Here is a 10,504-nt window from a genome sequence, read left to right on the forward strand (position 1 = left end):
CCATCCATCCATCCATCCATCCATCCATCCATCCATCCATCCATCTACGTTTTTCTTCTTTGGGGATTTAATCGTATTGAATAAAAAAATCTTTATTGAGCTTCACAAGCTGCTGGTAGCTTTAAGGTGTGTGTTCAGAGTTGCCATGGTTACCAGACATTGGTGGCAGGTAGAGGCAGACTCTGCTCCTTCAGCAATATTTTGGTTTTATTGCTTCATGTTTCCCTGAATCTCTGGCACAATCGGGCCGTCATTACAGCAGAACCAGCAGAACCTTCGGCTGCTGCCTGCCTATGGCCGCTCTGATTGGCTGTTCATGTCCTCACAAGACTCACAACGGTCCTCACATAGGCAGACATCCACACAGCTGACACACACACACCATTGATCTTTTTCTTGCACTCAAGAAGCAATAATAACACAAACACACACACACACACACACACACACACACACACACACACCTTGTCTTAATGCCACTTTAAGGCTGTTAGTGTTTCCTGTTGATGTCCAACAAGAGGCTCTTACCCAGACATTATTATCTAGCTGCAGACTCCAGGCTAACGCTAAACTACTAAACACATTAAAAAAATTTGGTGTAAATTTACGCTGAACCACTAAGCACACAAAAATCAACAGAAACTAATGCTAGCCGTTAAAATTTCCTGGTGTGAGACTTGCTAACAGGAAAGTCCTGTTTCTTTTGCTTCATATTGTCACGTTAATAGTTGCTTGAACAGGATGAACAACAATGAAAAATTTTCTGAGATAAAGTTAATCAAGTCATGAAAATGGGAAACAATAATTAGTTTAAAAGGTTAAAAATGCCAGCCATCTTGAAAAATGTCTATCATCCAGAAGTTCAAGTGGCTGATGGGAAACATGAAGACATCTGAGCTGAGGAGTTAGCATGCTAATTTTTATGCATCTTTATCGATGTTTACAGAAATATTCTGCAATAATAAATGTTGTTTTCTTTTTGCAGGTTTTTAATAAATGATGATTCAGAGAACTTCTAAACACAGATCAGCTTTATGCTAAAGAACAGGTTGGTTCCTGTAACGGTTTGACCTGTTTACCAAGTCAGACTAAAGATATTGATACAGACATTATTGGGCTGAACACTGAACCCTGCGGCACACCACACGGCGCTATTAAACAACCACAGTGTATTTGTTAGAACATATCAGTCTGCTTTCTACATAGTTGGAAGATTCCTCATTTTTAAAGAGATTTTGAAAAGTCCCATTTAAAGTTTAAATTGAATCTTTTCTAAATTCCCTCCAGATTTCATCTGATCATTTCTGGATTTTTGTTTTCTTCTCTTTTGTTGTTCATGATTTGGTCTAGTTGGTTCTTTCTGGACTTAAATGCTGAAGTTCTGTCTCCATTCAGGTTGGATCTGATGTCTGCCTCAGAGTTGATCATGTTTTCAGCTGATGGAAAAACTGGACTGTTCCTCCAAACTGGTTTATAACCAACTACCTAACCAGCCTGACTGACGCACTGCTAACTAGAACTGACTGACTCCGCCGCACAGAATGGAGGCCGACCTTCTTCTGCTGCTGCTCAAACTTCTGCTCTCCCCACCTGTGGAGCTGGCTCGAACACGTGACTCGACGCGGAAGTGGAAACAGCGCAACGAGTTGTCAACAGCTGAGCTATTACAGAGATCGTCTATGAACACAATGACCCACTCCACAGTTTAGCAAAACAGATTGTGTTTTAAAAATCTGTTTTTAATTTTAAACCAAACACAAACAAATGAATATAATAAATAAGCAATAAATGATTATGCTTAATGCTGAAGTGCTATAAATGAATATTTTCAAGTCATATCCAGAGATTAACAAACAGATTCGAACCATTACTTTAGCTAACACCTCTTCACTTTGGGAGTTATGAACACTGTCCACATCATTTGATACTGAAAAATAAAACAATACTTAATTTTTTACGTTTTACAGAAGCTATGTGTGAAAAATTACAACGCAAGCATTTGCTTTGTTGTGAATTTTTATTGGACACTTTTGAAATTACTGCAGTTTAACAAAGTATAAATAAAAGCTTGTGATTTCAATAAAATGCTGACAAAAAATAAAATCAGTCAAGCCAAAATATTTTGTTTAAAAATTAATTTAGAAATATATCAAACAGTTATGGAAATGTTAAAAATATTTTAAAAATATGTAATAGATTTTAAATTTTGGGAAGTTTACGTATAAATTATATACAAACTAAATGCATTAACATACAAAATGTAGATACAAAAACTAAAACTACTAAAGGTTAATTAAAATTAACCTTCATTAAAATGAACCTTTAGTGCTGACAAAAAATAAATTATAATATAAATTATAATATAATAATTATTATATTATTATTATTATATTATTATTAATATACAATAATTAAAATATAATTATTGTATATTTTATTGTAATAAAAATATACAATAATATGGCCATATAAATATTAGATAATAAAGACATATAGACTAGAGAAAATAAGCAAAAGTGATCAAACATACTGAGATTATGCTATACTTTTGTCCAAGTTACATAGAAAAATAATGTTTCACATCAAGTATTCTCTTAATCATACTTATTTATTTTTACAATAATTACAGGGGTGTCAAGCTCCAGTCCTCCCCTGTCCTGCAGGTTTTAGATGTGCCACAGGTACAAAAGACTGGAATTAAACGGCTTAATTACCTCCTCCTGGTGCAGATCAGTTCTCCAGAGCCTTGCTAAGGACCTAATTATTGTATTCAGGTGGTGCAGCAGAGGCACATCTAAAAGTTGCAGGGCAGTGGCCCTGCAGGACTGGAGTTTGACAGCTGTGCTTTAAAATGTATAATGATCACCATATATTTCATTCTATTTTATATTTATTTTTGTTTCCGTCCTCTGATTAATAACTTACTTTTCCGTTTTTAGTTTATTTTACGTGTGTATTCGAAATTTAGTTGCTGTATTTATAACCATAAATGATGTATGTATTAATTTAATCAGGATTTTTAATGAATAACTGAGTGAACAGTGTGCATCCATTTTGACAATCCCAGAGAGCCTCTGAAAACGGATTCAGAGTGAGCCCTCTCGCACCTTTTCCTCTCTCTGCGCAGCTAGCAGCGGCGGCTAATCCGGCTAACGGCGGCGGTGATGGCGGAGCTGGTGCAGGGACAGGCCTCGATGAACCAGCCGGGGCTCAAGTCAGACGGCCTGGTCGATGCTTTACAGAGGGCCCGGCAGGTAACAACTCCTCTGGGGCTTAGCACACACCGGTTCCGGGCGGAGCCGCGTTGTTTGGACCGAGTCGGAGCACTTTTCATGGTGTTTGAGCTGTTGCTGCTCCGAACTTCTGCTCCGTCAACACAAACACACTTAGCATGCTAACTAGCTCAGAAAGGTGCTCGGAGTTGGACTTGAGGCCGGTTCGGTCCGGTTTACCGGGCCTGACATGGTTCCCGAGTTAGTTTGAGGGGAGTTTGTGGAACTGTCAGCAGGAACGGAGCGCAGGGGGAGTCGGGGTGGAAGTGAAGGGGGGAGCGGGACTCAAGTTTTGGCCACACGTGTCAGAGAGTCTGCGGGGCAACCTGTTGGTTCCGAGAGGGCAGGAGGAGGGGAAACCCCGCTCACCGGTGGGCTTCTGGACCCAGCCACCGGTCCTGGTCCGGGGAGGGGGTCCAGACCCGGCCAGCAGGACGGAGCCCCCCTCCCGCACCGCTCCCTGTGCGGGCGGCTGCTTACCGTGAGGTGGGAAGGTAGAAAGTAGGCTGGGTTATGCAACAGCAACAGGGAGGGGAGGGGGACCTGCTGCTGCGCCCACTGACTCACCTGCTCAGGTGGCTCCACCCGCCCGGACCGGGACCGGGTTGGGGCTTTCAGCCGGGTCTCTGTGGAGGTGGGCGAGAAGGTTCTGGAGCTGGAAATGGACCGGAACCACGAAAACAGAACCAGAGAATCAAAAAGGAGCCAGGCCTGGCAGAGACCAGGAGAACCAGAACCGAGCTGGAACCACGAAACCGGAACCGAATCGGTACCAGGACCAAACAGGGAACTAACAGCAGAACCAACTGAACCCAGTCGAAGTAAAGTTTCTTGTCCTCTTTCCTTCAGAAAGGAACCAGAATCAGATTTATAATCAGGAATAGTTTGTTTTTCTCCAGTCGTGTAGCCGGTCTCCATAGAAACAAACGTTTCCAGCCTGTCGTTTTAAAAAACGTCACTCAGGATCGTTTCAGAAAAGTTTCATCCACATCAACGAATCTGTTGATTTAAACATGCCAGTCCCACAGGGGGCAGTGTAGCGCCACACTAACACTTGTCAGTCAATCAGATGGGTTCAAAACAACCACTTCCTGTTGGGAATTAAACATGGCGCCGGAGGTTCACCTGTAGGTAGAGCTTCGCTTAGAATATAAAGATAATAAATCCAGATCACGTTAATGTGGAATCGTTTCAAAGCCGACGTGAATATTAATTATCTGTCACACACTGCAACATGTTGGACCTTAAATCTTCCTGTCTTTTCTCACTGAAACACAAATACAGAGTTTTCTCAAATGTCCAGGTTGGTCAGAGTTTTCATAAATTATCATTTTTAATTATATTAAACTGAGATTCTGTGTGGATGACAAGCAAAACTCATAAAATATCTTTGATCTCCCAGATATCAGATGGACTACACTATAAAACAATAAATCAATTCATTAATGTCAGGGTTTCCTGTCGGTCCATCGTGTTTTTGTACTGAAAGATGTTAAGTAGGCAGGAAATATAAAAATATTACTGTGTAATTATACAGTAAAGGGAAAACATCGGCAGTGAGACACTATTTAAACCCACAACTAGTCTTAAAAACAACAAATAAAAAGTCAGCGGCTCCATCGGGCCCCCAGGGCTTCAGGGGCCATAAATGCTGATATTTTAACAGATGCATAAATGTAACATTTGTTTACTGAGATGATCAATGCTGCTAAATTTGATTTAACGGTTTCAGCATACATAAGATAAAATATTTTAAATTGTTTAACCTTTAAATGTAAGATTTTAAGGAGCTGCCAAGTTTACTTTGTACAAGTTCAAAGAACAATATTCATAGTTATTGTTTTGTTACCATAGCAACAATCTGATGCTGTGAGTTTAATCTTTGAGTTTGAGCTGTTTGTTCACAAATACAAATTAATAAACTGGATTATAACTGATTGTTTTTAGGTTGGCCAAATAAACTACACACAGTTAAACACAGAAGCTGTTAGAGCTGCTGATGTTTTAGCAGCTACAGGGGCCCCTCAGTCAGATTCTGCCCCAGGCCTCATCAGCCTTGGATCGGCCCTGCAGGATGAGTTAAACCTGCTGCACGGAGCAGAGATGAGCAACACACAGGAGATTTAATTCAATGCTGCTAATGTGGCTCTAGCAGCTCTGACATTTCTGTCTGTTGAGTTTTAATAAGAATCACAGAAACTGTTTTGGTCGGTCCAGTTTATCGGAGGAGCTTCTCAGATCTCCGCTCATTAACTCTGATTGACTAAGTGGACAAAGCATCGATACGGTTTGATGCATAATAACAATAATACTAAAAATAGAATAATATAAAACCAGCATGAAGTGTGACCGAGGAGAGCGCTGAAGCTCCTCACCGGGCTGAACCTGCATGATGAGGTTCGTTAGCCGCTAACGCTCCGACCAACCGGGAACACAGACATGAACTTTACAGGGCAGACAGCGCCACACGCTGGGCAGCGAGTTGAGATGGAAGCGCCGCATAATTATTTGTTCACAAATATAAATCATTCTCACCGCTCCTCTGAAAGTGACAAGTTACTCCTGCGGTTCACATAGAGCTGCGCAACCAGAGCTAACGCGGCGGGTTTAGACTCCTACCGTGATTTCTCCACAGAAACATAATTCCTCACAGTGGTTGATGTAAATATCCATACAGGTCAGCCTGAGTCCAGTTTGAGTGAAAGGAGGTGATCTGCTCTGAGGTAAACTTCAGAGACCAAGCAGCGCGTGAGGCAACGGGCAGCGGCGTGATTGGTCCGCTCTCCCGGCTTTAAATGCATAAAGTAGACGTATCTATTATAAACGTCTTTTAGGATAAATCTGCTCCGCCAGTCGAACGCTCAAAGCAACAGAGACACTTTCAAATTAAAATAACTTTTTTTTAAAATTAATTTTTCTAAAAACAAGCAACAAAGCGTTACCCTGCAGGTTACCTGGAACCATTTAAAACTTCCATCATCTGAACATGGAAAACATCATAAAACAATTACTGGATCAGAACCTCTCCTCTCTGCTGACTGTAATCGGACTGGTTCTGGTTCTGTTGGGTTGCAGCCTCCCACTCAGACCTGCAGTTTCATTACAGGCACATAGGGGGCGATACTGAGCTGGCGTGTCGGCCGTCTGCTCAGAAAGAGGAAGAGGACGTTTTCAAAGCCGACAGAAACGTTCCTGATGATGCTGATTTGGTTTTTAGTTCTGAGCCAGAAATCACAACAAATTCTTTAAATCCTCAAATATTAAATATTTCATAAATTATGTTTATCATATTTAAAGTTAATTAAATAACTTGAATGTCACGTATTATTATTATAATAAACAAACATGGCTGACTGGGCAGCAGCAGACGATATTTAACAGAAAACTAAAACCGTCTCCATCGTCCTTCTGGCTTCCTGATCCGCTGATTCCATGTTTTGGTCACCTCGCTCTCCGATTGGCTACCCGGGGCAACGGTCATGTGACAGCGATGCAGCATAGGATTATGGGATGTTTAACTGAAGCAGTGAAGGCTGTGCGTCTCTGTTAGCCGCCACAGCTAACCACCAAATATTGGCCAGACTGGCCGAATATCCCAGATCAGGTCTAGTTTTATGGTCCGTTTTTATCAGACTCGGCGTTCTACAGAACTGATCAACGTTTTTTAGAACAAGTTCAGCATTTTTCAGCTGGATTTCCTCCTGGGCAGAGCTGCGACTCAGACAGGAACTTAATGTTTGCTAGTTATGTTCAGAAAAACTTGTAAAACATACAAATGTAACTTTTTTGTGTGTTTTCAAGAGTCATTTTGTGATAAGTACCAACTTGATAATTTCTCAGTATCGGTTCTTAGAATCAGCTGGTACCTAAAGTACCGAGTCTGGAAAACGCTGGTGTTTATGTAAAATCTCCAGGTTTGATACATTCAACGATGATAAATTGAGCTTTCTCTTTTTGCCTCAGATTGTGGGGAAAATGGGGGGAGAAGCCATGTCCCACCTCAACAGCTCCTCAGGAAGCGTGGAGTCCACGCTGTACTACTCTGGACAGAAGCGACCTGGGGAGGACGGAGGTGAGCCGGACCAGGGAGCGCGCCTCATGTTTGGCCTCCATGATGCTTCTCAAACCTGAGCTCAGCTGTTGGCTGGGCAGCTTCTGAAGATCTTTGGGTCTGAAGTCGTAACGGTTCATGAACGTTCTGGACGTCCAGATTATCGATTTAATTGATCAACTTGAATAAGTCCTCCAGACCTGTAGGTGGTGCTAAACATAGAGATTGGAGAAGGCCATATAGCCCTCCGCACAACGCCTAACACACAGGGACTCTGTTTAACATTCCTGTGTGGGCGGGGCTTAGGCTACAGCGAACAGCGGCACATCACGGTTTAGAGCAAACATCCGCTCTGGTCCGGAACGAGTCCAGACCGGGACCAGAGTGCAGTTTGCACCGTTAGCATGTTATCACCATTAGCATGTTTTATTTTGTTTTTATTTAGTTTTTTAATTATGTGAAGCACCTTGAAATGCCTTGCTGCTGAAATGTGCAATATAAATACAATTTGATTGATTGATTGAACAAGTCCAGACCGGCTCCAAAGAGTAGATGGCACCGTTAGCATGTTAGCACTGTTAGCATGTTAACCAGTATGAACAAGTCCAGACCTGCTCCAGAGAGTAGTTAGCACCATTAGCATGTTAGCACCGTTAGCATGTTAACCAGTATGAACAAGTCCAGACCGGCTCCAGAGAGTAGTTAGCACCATTAGCATGTTAGCACAGTTTCTGGACCTTTTACTGAACCTGGAGAATGTCTGCAGTGTTCCTCAGTTGGGAGAACTTTAGGTCTGTTCTGTGACCTTTGACCTATCAGAAGCAACCATGTTCCTGTTTGTAGTCAGTGAGACGGATCAGTAGACGTGATCTAACAGCAGCTTCTCTCTCCTCAGTGGGTAACCAGCTTCCAGCCATGGGCCATCAGAGGTAGGAGCAGCTGCTATTGATCACACACACACACACACACACACACACACACACAGCAGGGCTCCCATAATCCCCCGCTCTCAGCTCCATGTTCTGTTTGCTAATAGTGCTCAGTGTGAGCTGTGATTGCTATAGATCCATCGTGTGTGTGTGTGTGTGTGTGTGTGTGTGTGTGTGTGTGTGTGTGCGTGCACGCAGGGTGATGACAGAGGAGTACAAGGTCCCGGACCGGATGGTGGGCTTCAGTGAGTATCACCCTGAGGTTCTGGTTCTGGTCGTCGGCGGCCCACTCACCTCTCTGCTTGTTGCTCCTCAGTTATCGGCAGAGGCGGCGAGCAGATCACCAGGATCCAGCTGGAGTCGGGATGTAAGATCCAGATCGCCTCAGGTGAGTCCAGAACCTGCCCAGCACCCAGTTCTGACCCGGTTCTGACCCGCTGATGGCTGCTTTGTGTCTCAGACAGCGGAGGACTGATGGAGCGGCCGTGTTCATTGACGGGAACACCAGAGAGCATCGAGTGAGTGTCGGCGCGCTGACCCGGTCTGACCAGAACCGGTTCCTGTGGACCCGGCTCTGTAATGGTTCTGGTTCTGTCCAGGCAGGCGAAGCGGCTGCTGGTCCAGATCGTGGAGCGGTGTCGGAATGGGCCAGGTTTCCATGGCGACGGTGACGGCGGCGCCGCGGTGCAGGAGATGCTGATCCCGGCCAGCAAGGTGGGGCTGGTGATCGGCCGCGGCGGCGACACCATCAAGCAGCTGCAGGTAGGACGAACCGGACCGCCGGGGGACGGGTTCTGCTGGGCCTGGCTTCAGCCTCTGGTTCTGGTTCTGCCAGGAGCGGGCTGGGGTCAAGATGATGATGATCCAGGACGGGCCGCTGCCGACCGGCGCCGACAAGCCGCTCCGCATCTCTGGAGATCCCTACAAAGTGCAGGTACCAGAACCTCTACACAGATCCGGTTCTGGGTCCGGGCCCAGAACCATCCTGGTACGAGCGGACCTGGAGTCCTCCATGCTAAACCCCGTTCTGGTTCCGATCCACAGGCGGCCAAGGAGCTGGTTCTGGAGGTGATCCGGGAGAAGGACGGGGACTTTCGGTCCGGACGCAGCGACTTCGGAGGTCGGCTGGGCGGAACCAGTCTGGACGTAAGACCCGACCCACGCTCCAGAACCCGGACCGGACCACCGTCCCCATGCCTCGCTAACCCCAGGTCCAATCCGTCCACAGGTTCCGGTTCCGAGGTTCGCCGTTGGCATAGTTATCGGGAGGAACGGAGAGATGATCAAGAAGATCCAGAACGACGCCGGGGTCAGAGTTCAGTTCAAAGCAGGTCAGAGAACCGTTGGAAACGGGTCGGAACTGTTTAGTCCTTCATAAAATCTCCCCTCCAGACCGTAATAATCAATGCTCCAATACTTGATCAGTTTTCAGTTTTAGCCTGGTTCTGGTTCTGGTTCTCTGTATTTGATGTTTAACATCCCCCGGCTGAGTGAAGCGGTTCTGACCTTTGACCCTGGCTGTGTTCAGATGACGGCATCAGTCCCGAACGCGTTGCCATGGTAATGGGTCAGCCAGACCGCTGCCAGCACGCGGTCCACCTCATCAACGAGCTCATCCAGACGGCCCAGGTAAGCTCGGCCAGAACCGGCGAGGCCAGAACCGGGTCAGAACCGCCCCTCATCCCGTTCCTGTGTCCAGGAGCGGGACGGCTTCGGCTCGGCCCTGCGGAGCTCCAGGGTCAGAGGTCGCGGCGACTGGACCATGGGCTCTCCCGGCCCGCTGCAGGAGGTCACCTACACAATCCCAGCTGATAAGTGCGGCCTGGTCATCGGCAAAGGTAGGAGCACAAGCCCCGCCCCCACCGCACCCGCTGGTTCTGCTCAGACCAGACCCTCCGCTAACCCGTCTGGAACGGGTCAGAACTGGGAACAGAACAAGAACAAACTCAGAGAGCCGCAGATTCATCAGGCAAAGAGGAGAACCGTGTGTGTGTGTGTGTGTGTGTATGCAGTGTGTGTGTGTGTGTGTATATGCAGTAACCACATGGTGTCTAAACACTTGACATTCATATCTCTGTGGCTTTTATTTTGGAAGCTGCGGCTCGACCCTCTCAACCTCTGCACACACACACTCTGCACACACACACTCTGCACACACACACTCTGCACACACACACTCTGCACGCACACACACACTCTGCACGCACACACACACTCTGCACGCACACACACACTCTGCACGCACACCCCCA

The 10,504-nt window shown here is 45.6% G+C and overlaps 1 protein-coding gene across 4 annotated transcripts in view; it reads left to right on the forward strand.

Moving 5' to 3' along the window:
- The first annotated feature begins 2,991 nt into the window (after positions 1 to 2,991).
- The window catches only part of LOC106963003 (far upstream element-binding protein 3-like), a 27,063-nt gene continuing 19,550 nt past the window's right edge, over positions 2,992 to 10,504 (forward strand). Inside the window, exons 1-12 of one of the 4 annotated variants that reach the window (XM_015057707.1) lie at positions 2,992 to 3,254; positions 7,236 to 7,344; positions 8,219 to 8,252; positions 8,451 to 8,497; positions 8,569 to 8,640; positions 8,713 to 8,770; positions 8,852 to 9,014; positions 9,088 to 9,186; positions 9,297 to 9,398; positions 9,481 to 9,583; positions 9,781 to 9,881; positions 9,952 to 10,090. In XM_015057707.1, coding sequence (XP_014913193.1) covers positions 3,165 to 3,254; positions 7,236 to 7,344; positions 8,219 to 8,252; positions 8,451 to 8,497; positions 8,569 to 8,640; positions 8,713 to 8,770; positions 8,852 to 9,014; positions 9,088 to 9,186; positions 9,297 to 9,398; positions 9,481 to 9,583; positions 9,781 to 9,881; positions 9,952 to 10,090 — 1,117 coding nt within the window. In that variant the 5' untranslated portion in view covers positions 2,992 to 3,164. The remainder of the gene's footprint in view (positions 3,255 to 7,235; positions 7,345 to 8,218; positions 8,253 to 8,450; positions 8,498 to 8,568; positions 8,641 to 8,712; positions 8,771 to 8,851; positions 9,015 to 9,087; positions 9,187 to 9,296; positions 9,399 to 9,480; positions 9,584 to 9,780; positions 9,882 to 9,951; positions 10,091 to 10,504) is intronic. The other 3 variants (XM_015057709.1, XM_015057706.1, XM_015057708.1) reach the window with 3 other exon arrangements.

Source organism: Poecilia latipinna, unplaced genomic scaffold (assembly GCF_001443285.1).
Source record: "Poecilia latipinna isolate Pla-1442-1.1 unplaced genomic scaffold, P_latipinna-1.0 Scaffold1485, whole genome shotgun sequence".
In the NCBI taxonomy this organism is placed as follows: Eukaryota; Metazoa; Chordata; class Actinopteri; order Cyprinodontiformes; family Poeciliidae; genus Poecilia; species Poecilia latipinna.